The following is a 20,523-nucleotide window of genomic DNA, read 5'->3' on the forward strand; positions in this document are numbered from 1 at the left end:
GATTTGGTATATTTTTATTATGTTTGCAGTATATTGTCATTTTATGTTTTTAATGCAGAACTATAACAATATACCAAATATAGCCTTCGGTATATTTTTAGTATGTGATACTTTATCAATATACTTTATCAATAATATTTTGTATATTTTAGTATTTTTATGGTTTATTATATGGTATGTTTCTATTGTAGTAACATATAAATATACTAAATATAACATTCGGTATATTTTCTTTATGCTTGCTGTACATTGTTATTTGACGTTTTTAATGCAGTATTTTAACAATATACCAAATATAGCCTTCGGTATATTTTTAGTATATTTGAAGTATAATATATTATTTTGGTATATTTTAATACCACTACTTGTTCAATCTTTTGTCTCTTAAGCCGAAGAATATTTCACAAATTGCAATTTTGCTGCAAAGCACATTTAATAAATGTGGAAATGGAAATGGCGTCTAATCGATTTTTGTCGTCAATGCTTTAATAGATTTCAGCTGGGATTTATTTGCCACACTCACTCAAAAGGTGTAAATGAACTCTGGCATATGAACGAGCGAGCGAACGAGTTGAATGTGTATGCTTGAATCAATTCGCACTCAGCTTAAAATCACATCAATCTAGATGGCATACTCTAAGTGATATGGGGGCCATATTAGCCTCACTCTTCTCAGTTTCTATGTCTGCCTTTTCAACCCTTCTCAATGCCACATTGCCACATCATCCCAGCAACTTTTGCAAGCCCACTCAGCTGTTGACTTTTGTGACACCTTTTTTTTATAATTCAATTTAGAAGGCACGGGTTTTTGTGGCATCAAAAGGTTTGATGTTGATGCCGATTCAGTTGGGTGGCAAGGGGCAAGTGGCAAGTGCCACGAGGCGACTTAAAACGCGTCGCTGGCAATTCGCGCGCGTTTTTCACCAAAAACTCGCGCACGATTTCTAACGCCTACACGCCTCAGTGGGCCTAGAAACGTGCCAAGCACCCGCCCAAAGCTCTTCAACACAGAATAAAAAAAAAGAAATGCAACAAAAAATAAAGTAAAAAGTGACAAAAAAAAAAAACAAGTCAGAAAGTTACAGTCGAGTGTGCTCGACTGTAAGATAGCCGCTACCCATTTTGAATAAAAGCAAAATATTGTGGTATTATTTTCAAAATATACCGAAAATACTAAAATAACACCAAATGGTATGTTAGGTATATCGATATAGTACCGCATTTAAAAAAAATTATAGCTCTATCTCTTATAGTCTCTAAGATCCAGTGTTTCATACGGACAGACGGACAGACGGACATGGCTGATCAAGAATATATATACTTTATAGGGTCAGAGATGCCTCCTTCTACCTGTTACACACATTTCCTGCCGGCACAAAGTTATAATACCCTTCTACCCAATGGGTAGCGGGTATAAAAAACAAACCTTGGGAATTGATGTTGGCCTGAGTTACATTTAAATTCCTCACACACACACACACACACAGGAAAGAGGACGAAGGGGAATTGTATCTATTCCAAGCAACCCTGTGTCAAAACTTTTAATTTGTGAAATTTGTCGCAACAGAGCAGCAAAATAAAAAAATAAAAACGAAAACGAAAAAAGGGGAAATATGTTTTAAGAGCATTCGCAAATGATGAGCACAACTTATCGCTACCCTGTCTGAAGAACGTTCCACAAGTCGTTATTTTCATTATATCTGAGTTGAGGGTATCTCTGAAGTCGTCACACAAAATTTCAGAGCTCTCACTCAGAGTTCAGTCAGACAGTTTGACGGAGGCTCAAAGGCCGCAAATAATTGCTCTTGACTTACTCCACGCCTCATTAAAAAAATTGCAAACAAAAAAAAAAAAAAAAGCGAACCTGCAATACCAAATAATTAAAGTTCAACTCTTTTTTTTGTGTTTTGTGTCCGTCAAAGGACAAAACAAACGCCAAATATAAACAATGGCAAATGGCACGAAGGGAATGTTGATAATGATTTTTTTTTTTTTGTTTTTTTGTTTTTTGTTTCGCTGTTGCTATTTGAGTTGTCTTTATAAATGGGAGGGTGGCAACCCTTGCCATTAGTGTTGCCGCTCTTGCGGTTGAAATTAATTAAATAAATTAAAATTTAGCCAAAAATAAATTGAAATAAAATACTTTCGACAGTGCAACGTTATTAACTTTGTGGCGTCAAGTGGATGCAGCATAGAATAGCTAGCTAATGGATGGGTAGGGGGTTGGGGAAGGGTAAAGAGAAGGGGAGTTGAAGTTACTTATGCCCTGGAGGTCAGCGTCGGTCACAAGTGATTGCCCTTTGTCAGTTGCCACTTGAGTAACTGACATCATCAGCAGAAGCATCCACACAACGTTGCCTCAAATGCGAAACTGCGAGCTCAAGCCTTTGACAACAGCACGGCAACTTCATCATTACAGCAACAACAAATCAGGCAAGACATAGCAGTTTTAGCCAGGTGACAAATGAGTCAGCAATGATTTCAGCAAGGCAATTTTTGAGAGGCTGTTTTTGTGTTTCATTCTCATTTGAAGCTGTTTGTTGTAGTTTTCTGATCCATTCCAGCATTCCAGCTCAGTTAATTATTGTAACTTGATTTACTTCAAGTTTAAGTGTTCCATTCCAGCGTTTCAGTTCCCCATTGCAATGTTGTCGTTGCTACTCAATGATTATTTTCATGTTCCAATCTCATTATTTCATTCTATAATGGATATTGCAACTTTTTGTTGTAGTTTTGTGATCCATTCCAGCATTCCAGCTTAGTTGATAACTCTATCTTGATTTGCCTCCAGTTTAAGTGTTCCATTCCAGCGTTTCAGTTCCCCATTGCAATGTTGTCGTTGCTAATCAATGATTATTTTCATGCTCCAATCTCGTTATTTCATTCTATAATGGGTAGTGAACTTTTTGTTGTAGTTTTGTGATCCATTCCAGCATTCCAGTTCAGTTAATTACTGTAACTTGACTTGCCTCCAGTTTAAGTGTTCCATTCCAGCGTTTCAGTTCCCCATTGCAATGTTGTCGTTGCTACTCAACGATTATTTTCGTGTTTCAATCTCATTATTTCATTCTATAATGGATATTGCAACTTTTTGTTGTAGTTTTGTGATCAACACCAAGATTTCAGCTCAGTTAATTACTGTAACCTTTAGTTTAAGTGTTCCATTCCAGTGTTGAAGTTCTCAGTTGTGAAGAAACTCGTGTCTCATTCCTTTTGTTTCTTTCTCTAAGATGTACCGAATTTGTTTGTGTTACTTTTACTGTTCCCTAGTGTAACTTAACTTCACTTTTTTCTAGTTTTACATCTATTTGTTTTAGTTTTACTGTTTATTTACGCCGTTTCATTTTCCATTTTGCAAAAACCTGCAAATTGTCAAATTCGTGTTCCTTTCTCGCTGTCTCCATTTTGTAGTTAATCTATTTGGTGTTCCATTCCAGCATTTCGGTTCAGTTTATTTCATTGACTCGGTTGTCTTCTTAACTCTATTCTTTTCTTTGTTTCACCCACCCATCCAACTTGAAATATGTTCTAAGCATTGAGTGATAGTCAACAAAAGAAGAGAAGAAGAAAAAGAAGAGCCAAATATTTATTGATCAATTTGTGTGTGTGTGTGTGTGCGAATTGAATGCGCAATTGATTGCAGTTAAATGAGCTGCAATATTGCAGTGCGATGAATTTATTGTTCTTGCCGTCGCTTGTTTCAATTTCGATGCCGGCAAATTGACAAATTTGTCGCCTGTCAGCATTTAGATGAAGGCCCAAGTAAATGGCCTGAATGTGCCTCGTCTCCGTCTCCGTCTCTTGGCTTCTGCTTCCGTCACATGTGACTTGCCTTTGCCACTGCACTTTGTGTCAATGTTATGCACATCAGCAACGCCAATGACATTCAGCATCCTTGGGTTTTAGATGCAAAGAGAGAGAGAGAGTAAGGAGAAAGCCACTAGCTAGTGGCAGTTGCAGTTGCAGTTGCCAGAGACAGAGACAGAGACAGAGGCCACGCTACTTAACCCGCAAACTGCTGACGTTGCTGCCACTTTTTAGCCATATGTGTGTGTGTGTGTGGCACATCCTGCCATGACTCTGCCTTGAAGCCTTCCTCCAGCATCTCCTGCCGCTTGTTTGCATTGCAGCGGCAGCTGTTGTCAATAATAAATTTCCGTTAGAGAAGCTGCAGCAGATTTGCAGCAGGCAAGAGCTGCAAAATAAAACAGCACAGACAGAGAGAAGGAGAAGGAGAGAAAGAGAGGGAAAGACAGGCAAATGGCGCTAAGGAAGGAAGGAAGCATATCGTATAAGCGCATTGCACGGCATCACAGACAAGACGATGGAGAAGCAAAAGCAGAAGCTGAAGCTGAAGCAGATTGGCAGGCAAAGACGAAGGTTGCACTAAAAAGATGACATAAAGATAGAGACGAGCGGGTGTTGAAATTGAATAGGGGGCAACTCTCTGGCTCTCTGGCTCTCTCCTCTGCTCTGCTCTGGCATGCAAAAACGATGCGATGCGACGCAACGCGTTCTTCTCTTCTTTCCCCTTTGCCATTTGGCTGATAAAGTATACGACGCGTTGCCCGGCAAAAGACTTTGACTGGCAACGCGACGTCGCTGCTCAGCGGGCGGCGGCACGTTGATAAATTTATTGAAATTCTATTGAAACGAAACGATTTGACTGCGCCATGCGACACAAAACGACAACAAAAAAAAAATCGTAGCGCTGGAATGAGAAAAATAAAGGGTGTAACTGGAGAAGAAGAAGAACAGAAGACGAACCGGGAAAACGATTTGGGGTGACAAACAAATCGCTGATAAAGTGGAAAATAAGTGCAAAATAACCGGGAAGCGAAATCAGCAGCAGGCAAAGTTAAAGCTAAAGCAAATGCAAAGTGCCAAAAGAGATATAATCAACTGCTTCAAGGCTTCAAACCTGTGCGCACGACTTGCATTATACCCGGTAATGAAGACAAATTGAAATCGAATTTAAGTTACAAAGCTAACAACAGCAGGTGAACGAATTCTCATGTTAAATTGTGGGATTCCGACTTATAGTATAATTGTTAAACCTTTTTACCGAATTAACCATTTCGGTATATTTCATAATCTTTGGTATATTTTCAAAGTAATAGTATATTGATATACCAAAAATATATAATGGTATATTTTGCCAGTATTACTATATTGATATGCAAATATAATCTTTGGTATATTTTAGTATATTGTTGGTATTTTCAATTGGTATATGTTAACAATAAAAGACCTTCTTGAAAAATTGCAGTATTTTTACTTACAGTGTTAATGATTCTTAAACCTTTTTAACCAATTAACTATTTCGGTATATTTCAAAATCTTTGGTATATTTTCAATGTAATAGTATATTGATATACCAAATACAGTCTTTGGTATATTTTCCAAATATTACTATATTGATATGCAAATATAATCTTTGGTATATTTTAGTATATTGTTGGTATTTTCAATTGGTATATGTAAACAATAATACCGCAAAAGACCTTCTTGAAAAATTGCAGTATTAATGATCCTTGAACAAACTATTTCAGGAATTAAAATGTTTGGTATATTTTGTATTTTTTGGTATATTTGAAAAGTACTTGAATTTATTTTCTTTTTTAAAGAAATCAAAAATATTTGGTATATTTTTCAGATTTTGATATTAGTATATTGATATGCGAAATATTTCTTTTGGAATATAGTATTATATTTTAGTATTTCTTTTGTCTATATTAAGTATCTTTCGGTCGAGCACACTCGACTCGACTACCGCTATCTTACTTTCTTTAATATGAAGTAATCGCAATCAGTAATGAGAAATAACTGCACCTAAATCTGTGCCCAAAATATAATAACAAAAGCAAAGGCCAAATGCCGTGTGGCAATTAAACTTTGCCCATATTTTGAGGCTAAAAAATGTCTGAAAAGAAAATGCACTTAATTTTGAATTTTTTTTGTTTTTTTTTTTCGGTTTTATTTTGTAATTTTTGTTGTTGTTGTGTGTTTGTAACAATTAGAATTCATTGTGCTGTGTTGTGTTGTTTTGGGTTCAATGCTTTGACTTTGCTGCGGACTTTGCTCAATTTAACCTTAGCCTACAACCACAGCAACAGCAACAACAGCAACAGCAACATCGATTGCGATAGGAAGCAGAGAGATGAGAGGCACAAGGTTAGTCGACGCTTCAGTGAGTCCCAAAAGCAGACGCAGCTGCTGCTGACTTTCATTTCCCAAGCAAGTGCCTACTATCTTGCTTTTCCTTTTCCACAACCTTGCGAAGAAGAGAGAGAGAGAGGGAGAGAAGAAGACAGAGATAGTAATGGAACTAGAGATAGAAATGCAGAGAGAAGGAGATTTAACACTGCCGAAAAAAAAGGCCAAAAATTTAATTTGTGCTCAGTGGACTTTGTTCTCGTTGCTGCTGTTGTTGTTGTTGTTGTTGTTGCGCCATGCAGAAATTGCTACCCAATTACGTAATAAAATCTGACTGAAGTTGCTCTCTTATTATTTAATTTTTGTCTTCTCCACGCTTCGTCGTTCCTGATTTTTCCACATTTCTCATCTTACTTTCTTTTTTTTTTTTTCCTTCGTTTTTCGTTTTTGTGTTGCCAACTTTCTTCTAGGGGGTAGTAACGCTTTATGCGGCAGGCTTAGTGAAAAGTCCTGCGGGGTGGGGCGTGGAGGGGAGGGGGAGGGGAAAGCAAACATTGCCCGCTTGGCGCTTATTAAGAAATAATGCTGTAAAAACAAAACGCCACGGCGTCAAATCAACTTTGTATTTTGCTATGAGCAACATTAACAGATAAAATACAAAATAAAAGTCATCCATATAAGCGTCTGATGGACTACGCGATGCCCTAGAAAAAGTTATAAATATTTATTTTTTATGTGTAGCCAAAGAAAAAAACATTTATTTCACTTAAAGATACACAAATATTCAAAACCAGAAAAAGAAATTGCATGTTGCATAACAAGAAAATCATTATAAGTTATAGAAAAGTATTTGAACTTGCAAATCAATTAAAAAAAATTTATATAAATAATGAAAAGTGAATAGAAATATGAGGAGAAATGTCAAAAAGGTGAAGAAATGAATTTTGAGAATTTGTTGTTTTGCAGAAACTTTTATATTTAATGTTTAACAGAATACATCTTTAACTAATCTTATTGATTATTATAGTATATTCTGCAGTCTTCAGTATATACTAAAATATTATGTATAAAAGAATAAGTCTCGAGCAGTTCTCATTGAATATTATAGTAAATTTTGGAGTTTTCACTAGATGTTAATAAATCTTTAACTACACAAATTAATCTAGTATATTCTGCAATCTATGGTATATACTGGAATATTAAATATGTACTAGATAATTACAGTATATTCTGAATAAATCTCGAGTAGTCCTTATTGAATATTATAGTAAATTCTGAAGTCTTCACTATATGTTAATAAATCTTTAACTACACAAATTATTCTAGTATATTCTGCAATCTATGGTATATACTGGAATATTAAATATATAAGATTAATCTTTAACTTTTCATATAGATAATTACAGTATATTCTGCAGTTTTCAGTATACTATATACTGGCAAAATGTTGTTTGTAGGGTATTAAATATGTTGAGCGTTAGAAGTGCCCCGAGGGCAACAACAACTTGGACTCAGTCAAAGAACTGCTCCGATTCGCCTCTAAGCTGAAGTGTATTTGTGTGTGTGTGTGTGAGTATGTGTTTATATATGTGTGTGTGTGTATGTGTGTGTGTGTGCCTTGTGGGTATCTTCTGAGTACTTTTTCGGGGAGCAATTGAAGCTTGGACAGATCAAATTATCTACTACCAAAGCAGTACAGTTGCACACCTTAAGCACATTCTCCCTCTCTCTCACACACACACATACAGACACAGTCGCAGCGAAGGTGTGTGTGTGCTTATGTAAATGCGTGTTTGTGTAGTCAAAAGCCGCTTTTGGCGCGACAGCTGTAAAGCGGCAAAGTCTTAAGCTCAAGGACTCGCAGCAAAAGCAGCAGCTGAGAAACAGGAGCTGAGGCAGAAGGACTTCAACAACAAGCAACAAGGACTCAGGGCGTCGAGTGAGTGAATTTTTGTTGGCAATTTATGAATCGACGAATTAAATTATGCGTGCAGTACATTAAAAAAAACACACACACACACAAAATAAAAAAAACAACAGCGAACAGCATTTGAGATAAGAAGCGAACGACAGCGAACAAGGACAACGACAAGGACGAGGATGAGGATGAGGACGAGAACGTTGACAGCGGATGCTTGGGTGACTGAAATGAAGCGTAAAACGAGCTGAGCAACAGATAACGAGAAAAGCGAGAAAGCAACAACAACAAAAAAAAACAAAAACAAAAATTAAACGCAGCTTTCGTTTTTGATTTTCAATTTGCAAGTTTCTTCAAAATTTCACTTGCTCGACAATTAAATCAAATGCAAAGTTACTGTCTCTCTCTCTCTCTCTCTTACTCTCTCTCTCTCTCTCTCTCCCTATCTCTCTGGTAATCGATTATAAATGCATCAACTGTCGAGAGTAATTGCATTTAATATTCGATTCGAATGTGATTTGCAAATCAACCGCAACCCAAAAGACTTCAGCAAAAGGCAAACAGCAATTGCAATTGCCAGAGTAACAAAGCTGCCACAACACAGAAGAACCGCAATTGAACCGCAAGCAGCAACTGTATTAGGCATCAAAATTCGAAATATGACGCATACGCAACGTGTGCCAAGATACGAAAAATAACTTGTACCTTTTGCATTTTTATTGCTCTGCAAGCAAGCACAAAAGAAAAGCAAAAGCAATGCCAATGAGACCAAAATTATATTCATTTTGTGTTTATGCAATGGCCAATTCAATGTGCAATCTTTTGATTGTCTTGCTGTCTGTCTGGCTGTCTGTCTGTTTGTCGTTTCTCTGTGTGTGTGTGAGTTTGCCAGGCAATAATCATAAAAACCGCCAAAGCATTTTGGTTTCCTTTCCTTTCTTTTTTTTTGGCTGCCTTGGGGTAATAATACAATCCAAGTGAAGGCACCGGAGAGTTGCCTTCAACTCGAGTTGTTGCTGTTGGTTGCTTGCTTATAAGTAGCTAACATCAGCAGCATCTCCTTGGCTTGAGCTTGCGATTATTTTGCCATTATTTTCCATTATTTTACTTTATTTCAATGACTGTTTACATTAGGTACACACACTCGCTTTCTTTTTCTCTCTCTCTCTGACTTTGCCACATAACAGGGATGATGTGTGTGTATCTCTCTCTGTGTGTGTGTGTGTGTGTGTTTGCCACTTCACTTTGCTTATTGAACTGGGCAGACTGTGGAGCAGCAACAACAACAGCAATTCAAAGTCAATTCTTTGATTTCGTAATACATTTGGCTTTGCCTTGCTGGCTGCTTCTCTTTGCTTGCCTCTTGGGACTACAACACTTTGGGAATTGCTTACTTGTTATGCATTCGACTGCCTACTAATGCCATCTCTCTCTCTCTGTCTCTCTCTCTCTCTCTCTCTTTCAGGCTGAGATCTGGAGCGTGTTTATTGCGATTCTGCGAAAGAGCGTTCGCAATCTGCAAGCGTGCACAGACGTTGGACTCATCGAGCATGTGCTCGTCCGCCTGCAACGCTCCGAGACCGTTGTGGCAGGTAAGTCAAGCAACTAGCTACTTGCAACACTTGCAACACTTGCACAAATACGCACTTCCACATAAACAATCGCTTTTGGAGCCGGTTAAACATGGCAACTAAATGTTGATTCTTCTCATTTTTTATACGTTTTATTACAACTTTAAGCCTCCAAACAATGTCTGTTACAGACAGATGGAAACAATTCCGATCCCTTAAAGTATCCATATGTTATTCCTTACAAACAAGTATTCTTCTAAATGATATAGTCGTCTGAAACACTCTGGATCTCACATAGAGCTAGAATTCATTTTCGACAGCATTTGTAATTTTTGGTCGCAGATCAAGTTTGTCTTAGACTTTCCTTCTTTCCTTTGAACAGCAAGCGTTATTTATATACCAAATATAGCACTCGATAAATTTAATATCTTTTTCAGTATATTAATTTGGTATATTTTTATGAATACTAGGTATATTTTTATACCAAATATAGATTTCGGCATATTTTAGTATTTCTTAGAATTTTAATTCAATATATTTTTAAATTGAAATCGTATATTTTTATACCAAATATAGCATTCGGTATATTTTAGTATTTCTTTGAATTTTAATTCAATATATTTTTAAATTGAAATCGTATATTTTTATACCAAATACAACATTCGGTATATTTTAGTATTTTTTGAAAAAATAATTTGGTATATTTTATACCAAATACAGCATTCGGTATATTTTAGTATTTCTTAGAATTTTAATTCAATATATTTTTAAATTGAAATCGTATATTTTTATACCAAATATAGCATTCGGTATATTTTAGTATATCTTAGAATTTTAATTCAATATATTTTTAAATTGAAATAGTATATTTTTATACTAAATACAGCATTCGGTATATTTTGGTATTTCTTAGTATTTTAATTCAATATATTTTTAAATTGAAATCGAATATTTTTATACTAAATACAGCATTCGGTATATTTTGGTATTTCTTAGTATTTTAATTCAATATATTTTTAAATTGAAATCGTATATTTTTATACCAAATATAGCATTCGGTATATTTTAGTATTTCTTAGCATCTGAAATCAGTATATTTTTTAAAAATGAGGATGGTGGGTGGTTATCTCACAGTTAAGCACAGTCAACAAATATAGCATTTGGTATACTTTAGTAAATTTTTAGTATATTAAGTTAGTATATTTTAAGAATAATAGCTCACGGTACATACATACATACATACATACATATGTAAATTTGTATATCAAAAATTGAATTCAGTATATAGCAGTATTTTATTAGTATTTTAAATGACAGGTCAAACAAAGAAAATCTCATTGCTCTCAGCTTTAAATTTAAATGCATTCTCTCAATCATTGAGCAAGTTTTGCTAAGAACATCAAGTCGTACTTTAAGTTGGACTCTCTTCATTAAAAAAGTTAATTCGTTTTGTCTATAGGGTATCTACTAGTTCAGCTCGCTGTCACTTCGCAAGCGATAGAAAAAACGCCTCGAAATAAATCAAAGTTGCAGTAGTTAAATCGCCCCGAAGTCCGTGGAGTAGTGAAGCTATTTTGTGATTCTTGCCATGTGGCATGTGTCCAACGAAATCGTGGATCATGGACACGACTAAAGAGGGGATAGGAGGGGAGAGTGGGCGGAGCAGAGGAAAGAGACAGAGGAGAGCAAGGAATGAATCGTTGGCGAGTGGCCGCCGAATTGCTTTTCGATTAATTTCACGCTTGTCAGCGGCCGTAATACGCCCACTGGTCCGCATACCGCCCCCTCCAGCTTCCTCCCTTCCTCCCTCCTCTGTTTATCTCTCTCTCTCTCCCTCTCCCTTCTCGTTGAACTGCGCCCTGCAATGTATGCTAAGCATTCTTCTGATGCCCAGCATTTGGCATGTCTCGTTGCTCGTTGCTCCAGAATGTTGAGCACAACAAACAGCGCAGCAAATTTTCTCTTCATTAGCGTGCAAGCGTCTGACACATGTCCCCTCCTTTCCCTTCCCTCTCTCACTCTCTCCCTTGACTCCGCTGCCGCAAAGCGTGTGCGTGCCTTTGGCTTTGATTTTGATTTTATTAAGTCAATGACACATCTGCGGTCTGGCAACCCTCCCCTCACCCCAAGCTGCCTAACCCTGCTGCCAGTTACAACTGTCTGTCTGTCTGTCCGTCCGTCTGTCTGTCTGTCGGCATTTAACGAACTGTAACTGCTGTCAATTTGCAGTCGCTGACTTTTGAGCCCTCCTCTCACACAACTCGAGCTATAATTTCATATGTATGCGAGTATGTGTGTGTATGTGTGTGTGTGTGTGTGTGTGTGTGTGTGTGTGTGTGTGTGTGTGTGTGTGTGTGTGTGTGTGTGTGTGCGTGTCACCTGACAAATGTCGAAACGTGACACTTGCCAAGAAATTAGATAAGCTAAAACTTGTGTACGACGTCGCCAGATGGAAAACTGCGTTGCGGCTGCTGCTTTTCGCATTAAAAATGACAAAATGAATGCTGAATCCTCGAATCGGAATGAGAATGAAGAGAACTAGAGGAATATGAAATGAGATAATGACAAACTTTATGGCACGCAACGCAACTATTTGAAGAACTTTAAATGCCAAAAGCAGAACATCATACCAAAACACTTTTCCCCAAAGGTTTTGCTGTTTAAATTATGAACTTGAGAGAGACGAAATCTCAACGCATTTTGTCACGTATTCAAGTTCGAGCATAAAGATAATGCTATCTGACAGATCGAAACTTTCTATTTAATACATCGTCACAATTTTTAGGGCAATAAACAAACCAATTTCGTTTGTCTGTCTGTCTGTCTGTCTGTCTGTCTGTCTGTCTGTCTGTCCACAAGTGTTTCGCATTCGTTCTAAAGAACTATAAAGAAAAATGTGTTATTAAATTAAGTGATTATTTTTTTTATTAGTAACTAAAAATGTTAAGCTTAGGTTGTATTAAATTAAGTGATTATATTTTAATTAGAAACTAAAAATTTTAGTGTTAGGTGGGTATAAAGTTAACTGATTATATACTTAGTAGAAACAAAAGTGTTATGATTAGATAGAGTACAAATAATTAAAAAACTTTAGTAAAATTATTTATTTAGTATACTTTAAGTTGTAGAATTTTTATTGTTTTTATTTCATATTTCAAATTTAGTATTTTCTATTTTTAATTTAATAGATATTCAGTATTTAGTATTTACTGTTTATTAGGCTTTTCTTTCCATAATTTCTCTTTCAAGCTTTAGACTTTTTAAAATAACTTGATTATATGCAGATAGATAGAACATTTTTCGTTTTTATTTGCTGCAAACTGCTTTTTTTTTGCGACTTTACGGGTTCCAGAGTTGTCAAAGCCATAAAAAGCTGACAAGTTCTCGCACTTTTCATTATTTTTATTTCGCAGTTTGTTTTTGTTTCTGTTGAGTTTGTGTATTTCTTTTTTTTTATGAGCTGCAGAAGATGCCGGAGCAGTTAAAGTTTAACTGAGGCTAAGAGACAGACAGTCAGACAGATAGACAAACGGACGGACAGACAGACGGACGGACGGAAAGACGGGCAAACAGATTGACAGACAGATGGAAGGATGGAGAGACTGAGAGAGTGGCAGCTAGACAGGAGCAGCTGAAGAGTTCTCGCTGGCATTGTCATTGCTCTAAGCAATCGCAAAGGACATGCGACAAACACATGAGGAGGGAGGAGGAGAAGGTTCCAAAAGAGATGTGTGTGTGTGTGTGTAATTAAATGCTGATACTCGAGGCGGTGGCAACGTCAACTTGGGGCCAATGGGGAGACGACATTGTCGTCCAGGGACATGCACTCGGTTGTGGGTGGGAAAGGGGAAGGGGAAGGGTGGAGGGAGGGAATGGGTGAGTGCTTGGCGTTGTTACTCAATTTCTTAATTTACGCAACCCGAAACGTGTTGACGGAGGCGAAGCTGGAACTGGTAACCGGAGCTCTGCTCTGATGTCATAGCTCCTCGAACCGAGGCAAAACTGTCGCAAGTTTGGCCAACTCCTCTGGGCAAAAGTTTCTCCTCTCTCCTTCTTTCTCTTCCGCTCTCCCTCTCTCTCTCTCTATTGCTGTCTGCTTGGTCTAGGCATTAAAACGACCCGTGCGTCCCATTTCAATTAGTGTGCATTACAAATGAAGTTTGGGAATAGTGCAACGAGCCAAACGATGAACGAGAAGGGTGAATGGCAAAGTATGCGGATGAAGAGAAAGAGGAAGAGGAAGCAGCAGATGGGTTGAAACGTGCCAGTCTGGCAACGCCGCAAGAACCGGCAATGCAATTTTCAACCAACTGGCAGCACGTGCAGCACTCAATCAATTTAATATTTAGTTTCAGTTTTAGTTTTCTCCTTTTCTCTCTTTAGGTCCTCTTCTTCCTCTCTTCGTCTTGTTCTTCACATTTTCGAGGACAGATCGAACGCAGTTTCCAGCTCGTTTCACTAACTGACCTTGATGTGCCACGCCTCTCACTCACTCCTCTATCTCTCTCCTCCGCTATCTCATGCGCCCATTTGCTCGCTTGTGGCAAATGCTTTAAGAGCGTCCTTGCCACATCGCTGCACGCGCTTTTTGCAGCTTGCAATCGTTTGCTCAGCTCTGCTGCTTCTTCCTCAGCTTCAAATTTGCAGCTACACTGAGCAAAAATGCTGCTTAGAACCGGTTGTCTCTATAATCCAATCATACTAGAGGAAAGTCAAATAAAAATTGAACTATTTGAATGTTCTTTTTTATTTTTTGTTTATTAAATAAGCAATAAGGTGGAAAATGTTTTAAAATATATTTATGGTATATACTGTATATACAGATTGAAGCAGTGTAAAAGCTATATTAAAAACGAAAGAATCTAGCAATAAAAATTTAATGTAAATTTATAACTTTCCGAAGGATCTTAAAATAATCGAATAATTGTTTATTACATTTTACTTAGACATGTTCCTTATATTCATTTCAGCGTATTGTTAAGAAACTGTTTTCAGCTGAAAAATAGCTTGTAGAAAAGGAAAGCAACTTTAAGCTATAAAAAAATCCAACTTTTATCAAAGTCTCTAACAGCTTGCATTAAACATTAAGTTGTTTATAATAAATAGACTTTACTTTATATACTGTTTGAATATTGATAAACTAAACCAAAGAGATTTTTGCAAAAGTTATGAATGTTGAAAGCTTTCATGTGCTTTCAGGCAATAGTTTGCTTTAAAGGGTAAATTTTAAGAAGTTCCTTAAACTTAGTTGAAGTTAAATTATGTTAAAGTGTTTTCTTGGCACTGTAAGCTAAAAGCCTTAAGTTTAACTCAAGTTTTGTTTAAAATACTGTGAATGAAAAAGATTTATGGGTAAATTATGAATGTGGAAAGCTTTTATGGGCTTTCAGGCAAAAATTGGCTTTAGGCGTATATTTTGGGAAGTGCCTGAAATATAGTTAATGATAAATTATGTTAATGTTGGAAGTCTTTTCTTGGTTCTGCGAAATAAAAGCATAGAATTTAGCTCAAGGTCTGTTTAAGATATTGTGAAAACACCATTTTTGGATAAAATGGTGAACGCTAAAAGCTTTCATGCGCTTTCAAACAACAAGTAGCTTTAGTCGTTCATTATCGGAAGTGCTTTAAAGTTTGTATTTTTAAATCCTTTAAAACATTAAATTTGGCTCGAGTTCTGTTTAAGATATTGTAAGGGATTCACAAGCTGTTTCTTAAAGAGCTTTTCGCTTAATTAAAAGAGCAAGCTCTTAAGCTCTTGTATGAAAGTGAGCTTTGCAGTTTATTTATTTTGTAAAGTTCTTCAATACATGAATGTACTTCTGAGTTATTAATTCACCAAAAGTCTTCATTTACATTCTTGATTTTTTCGAGCAGTGTGTGTGTGTGTGTGTGTGTGTGGCGTTTGCACCTGCCACTTGATTGTGGCACGTTGCACGTTGCACGCTGCTCGCTGCACTTTGCATGAATTTGCGCACTTTGCGCCATTTGGTTGGCTGTCAACTGGCATCAGCAACATTTTCATATCCATTAAACACACACAGCAAACAAGCATAACAATGTTCTCTCTCACTCTTTAACTCTATGTCTCTCTCTCTCTCTCTCTTTTTCTCTGCAGATTTGCTCATCGAGATGCTGGGCGTATTGGCGAGCTACAGCATAACGGTTAAGGAGCTCAAACTGCTCTTTGGCACGATGAAGGCCAACAATGGCAAATGGCCGCGTCATTCGGCCAAATTGTTGAATGTGCTGAGGCAAATGCCGCATCGCAATGGGCCGGATGTGTTCTTCAGTTTCCCTGGACGCAAGGGATCGGTAAGTCGTGTCTCCTCTTTTAACGATAATAAACAACACAACTAAAAGACGGGGAGGGGGGGAATGAGGAGTGGGGGAAGCTGAACAATAAGCAATTCTTTGTTCGTCTCTTTTTTTTATACCCGGCTGTCCATAGGGTAGAAGAGTATTATAGTTTTGTGCGTCAGCTTGTTTTGCTTGGTATAATATGGTATATTTTCAACGAGATGGTATATTTTTAAACAAAGAGTATTTTGTATATACTGTATGTATATTTTTAACGTGATAGAATTTTGATACATTATATGGTATATTTTAATCGAAATAATATAAGTATATACCACATGGAATATTTCTAACGCAATGGTATTTTGATATAATGTATGGTATATTGTATACGCTTTAGTATTTTAATATACTATATAGTATATTTCTAACGAAATAATATTTTCATAGACTAAATGGTATATTTTTAACGAACTAGTATTTTGATATACTATATGGTATATTTTAAACGTAATAGTATTTGTATATACTATGTGGTATATCGTTTACGTTATAGTATTTTAAAAAGTACCATATAATAATATTGTGATCGTAATTTTAATTTCATATACTATTTGGTATATTTGTATAGTATTTTCTGTATTATATGGCATTTTTGAACGTAATAGTATTTTTGTATACCATATGGTATATTTTAAACGAGATGGTATATTTTTAAACTTAGAGTATTCTTATATACTATATGGTATATTTAGTATTTTCTATATTAAATGATCTCATAATATCTCGATATACTATATGGTATATTTTAAATGTAATAATATGTCGATATTCTTTATGGTATATTTTGAACGTGATAGTATTTTTATACACTACATAGTATATTTTTTATATTTTGATATATTATATACGGTATATTTTCATAGTATTTTCCATAGAATGTGGATTATTTTTAGCCTCATAGTATGTCGATATACTAAATGGTATTAGGATGTTGGTATAATTTTAACGTAATTGTATTTTAATATACTACATAGTATATTTTTTATATTTTTATATACCATATAGTATATTTTTAACGTGATAGTATACTATATGGTGTATTTTAAACGAAACAGTATTTTCTTATACTATTAGGTATATTTTGAACGTGATAGTATTTTGATATACCAAGTATAGTATTCGGCATATATTAGTATTTTGTCGGTATATTAATTATGTATATTTTAGGACTAGTATCTCACAGTCAAGCACACTCGACTGTAATTTTCTTACTTGAGATTTTTTGGTTGTACTTTTTTTTTTTTGGCCATGTTGCATGATGTGTTTAACCCACGCCACGCCCTTCGGCCATATTGGCAACTGACAACTGAAATGACCAACGGCACTTTGAGCATTTACCTCCCTCCCATCTGAAGTGGAGAAAGTGGGAGAAAGGGGGCGGGGGGCAGGCTTTTATTTTATTGCGTCGCACTTAAATCGAATTCGTAATGTGGCGCTGTCCGAAGGGGCATGTGGCACAATCTCCCCTCCCTCTCTCACTCTCTCTCTCTCCCATTCTCTCTCTTTAATGTGCACTCTATGTACGTGTGTGTTAGTGTGTGTGTGTGCTATCTTGTCTATGCCATAAACACATAAAAAGTGCCATAAAGCGAATTGGAAGTCAAATGCGACACGAAACGATACGAAACGAGACTCGAACGCAATTGTCACAAAATGTCCAATAAACGGGCCATGTTCTCATCCTCTCCTCCTTACTCCACCCCTCTCTCTTTCTCAGGTCTTTTATGGACATTTCTTTGCTACTTTTTTTTTTCTTTTTTAATTTTCATTTAAGGGGAATTCCCAGCTTGATGCTATCTGCACTCGTTTAGCCTGCACTAATGAGATTTTCTCTAGGCCACACTTTGCAATGTGCGCACAGATAAAAAGAGAGAGAGAGAGAGAGATAGATAGATGTCGTGGCAACAATGTTAAATCATGTGGCATGCCACATGCTGCACCATTGTTGCACAATTGCGACGATGCCAACGAAGAAAGACAATGTCCGTTGTTCACGATATGCATACAAATGAGTTGACAACTTTGTTGCCAAAACCCAAAACCCACAAGCCAACTGAATATTATAAATTTTAAGTGAATCACTCGACAGAGAGAGAGAGAGAGAGAGAGATGCTCTCCCTCTCTCCTTATCTCTTTCTCTGAGTAGTGATTCAATTGACAATGAATGCAAGTTGAGCCTTGTGTGTAGGCTCAATGCTCAATGAATAACAAGTACACAGCAAATACGAAAGTGAATACGAATACTCGAATACTCGTATGTGCATACGCGTCGTATACTTATTCGTATTCAAAAGGCATTCTCGGCTCGCTTCCTTGTCGAGAGTTGATTTTCGATTGTCATAAACAAAAGGGTTTCTCTCTCTCTCTCCTCTTGCTCTTGAATGCTTCAATGAATTGTCAATGAATATAAATTAGTTTTTGATCCATTTCATACAAACACACATGTATCAGGGTTTTGTTATTATTATTGCTTGTTTGCCAGCTAGATTTTGTATCTTCTCAAATATTAATGGACTGTCGTAAAAAGCAGACAACAAATAAAACGCAAACAAAACTTATTTGCGCAATAAAACAAATTTAAAGTAAGCCACAAAAAAGGAAGGTGAAAATAGATTTCAAAATTTAAATTGCAAATTTATTGCAAAACTGATTTAAAGTTAACGAAAGAAAAGTTGAAATAAATTTGAAATCATAAATTTATTTCACACAATGAAGAATGATAAGTTGAAATAAATTTTTTTTTTTTTTTGGTGAAATAAATTAAATTTATTTTACAACTTGAAAATCTAAAAATTTATTGCAAAACTGATTTAAAGTTAAAGAAAGAAAATCATAAATTTATTTCACAACTGAAAAATTAAAAGTTGAAAAAAATTTTTTTTTTTTTTTTTGGGTGAAATAAATTAAATTTATTTACAACTTGAAAATCTAAAAATTTAAAAATGAAATAACAAATTTAAACTACAAATTTATTGCAATCTAAAATCTAAAGAGAGTAAACTAGGATTAAGTGTTTCAAATTTAAAAGACAAATCTGAAAATTGAAGAATGAAATAACAAATTTATTGCAATACTGAAAACTAAAGAAAATAGATAATTAAGTAGATATATTTCGATTATTTTGGTCCATAAAATCTATCCATAATTTGCCTGAATTCATAGCTTCATTCATTTGATAATTGGCAAAGAAATCAAGCGCACAACTTTTGATTGACTTCGAAAGGGAAATTTCTTAAATAAAATATCTCAATTAGAGAGTCGAAAAGTTGACTCCCGAAAGTTGTTTCAAAGTTGAAGCGAAACAACTCGGGCCGAAAATGCCAAAAATTAAGATAATTAAACGGATATGAAATTTGTGTGGTTAAGGAGCAGGGAAGGGGGTGAGCGGGGGAGTGTGGCAAGAGTTCAGTTGTATAAACATTATAAGAACATAAATTGCGGACGTTATGAAGCATTGAAAGGGAAATAAATTTATGAACTAAAAGTAAACACACAGCATCAGAAGCAGTTGCAGTCGAGACTCCCTCTCCCTCTCTCTTTCTCTTACCCCACCCCTCTCTCTCTCACTCACTCACTCTTTCACTCTTTCACTCTTTAAGCAAAAGTCTGTCCATCCGTTTGGCATGGCAGTAAAGCCACAAAATTCATGATAAATCAAATGTGCTCATTTCCTTTTTGATTTTCACTTCATTTCAGTTGCCGTTTGCGGCATTTCTGAGTTCTACTCTCTCCCTCTCTCTCTCTCTCTCTCTCTGTTTCGAAGCTCTTTCAAAAATATTCGAAATGTGCTATAAACTTTGATTTATATTCGAGTTCTTGGCTTCGGTTTGAGTTTCCTTTTTGGGGTTTCTGTCTCGGCTTGAGTTTGAGTTTGAGTTTGAGGTTAGGTTGAAACTTGCTTTTGCCTTTGCTTTGGCTTTGGCTTTGGCTTTGCTGCTTTGACCATGTGTTGCATGCCCCACCACTGCCTGCCACCCCTTGTGTTGGCTTAAATACGTATTATGAGGTTTATTAAGTTGATTGTTCGAGCTGAAGCTGCCTTCTAATTGGCTTTTAATAAGTTTCTGTTGTTTGCGTGTTGGCTTTCCTCCTCCCTTTTGTCTCACTCCCACTCCCTTCCCCTTCCCCTTCTCTTACTCAATTGCAACTAATTGTGATTTTCAATTTGACTGCATTCCACAGGCAATGGTTCTGCCACCGCTGGCCAAGTGGCCCTATGAGAATGGATTTACCTTCACCACCTGGTTTCGATTGGATCCAATTAATTCGGTGAACATTGAGCGCGAGAAACCGTATCTCTACTGGTAAGTTCTTCTACACTTGACGCTCCTAATTGCCAAACACTAATTGCTCTCTTCATCTCTTTCTCTCTCTCTGCGAACAGCTTCAAGACATCGAAGGGCGTCGGTTACACGGCTCACTTTGTGGGCAACTGTCTCGTTCTCACATCCATGAAGGTCAAGGGCAAGGGCTTTCAGCATTGTGTCAAATATGAATTCCAGCCCCGCAAGGTAAGAC

General features: G+C 36.3%; 1 protein-coding gene across 14 annotated transcripts in view; it reads left to right on the plus strand.

The window, feature by feature from the left end:
• The window catches only part of LOC117578124 (neurobeachin), a 294,046-nt gene that overhangs the window by 227,982 nt on the left and 45,541 nt on the right, over positions 1 to 20,523 (plus strand). For all 14 annotated transcript variants that reach the window (XM_052007160.1, XM_052007155.1, XM_052007158.1 and 11 more), the window contains 4 exons: positions 9,540 to 9,666; positions 15,761 to 15,957; positions 20,188 to 20,309; positions 20,390 to 20,516. In XM_052007160.1, the coding sequence (XP_051863120.1) occupies positions 9,540 to 9,666; positions 15,761 to 15,957; positions 20,188 to 20,309; positions 20,390 to 20,516 (573 nt within the window). The remainder of the gene's footprint in view (positions 1 to 9,539; positions 9,667 to 15,760; positions 15,958 to 20,187; positions 20,310 to 20,389; positions 20,517 to 20,523) is intronic.

This window comes from Drosophila albomicans, chromosome X (genome assembly GCF_009650485.2).
Source record: "Drosophila albomicans strain 15112-1751.03 chromosome X, ASM965048v2, whole genome shotgun sequence".
NCBI classification, from domain to species: Eukaryota; Metazoa; Arthropoda; class Insecta; order Diptera; family Drosophilidae; genus Drosophila; species Drosophila albomicans.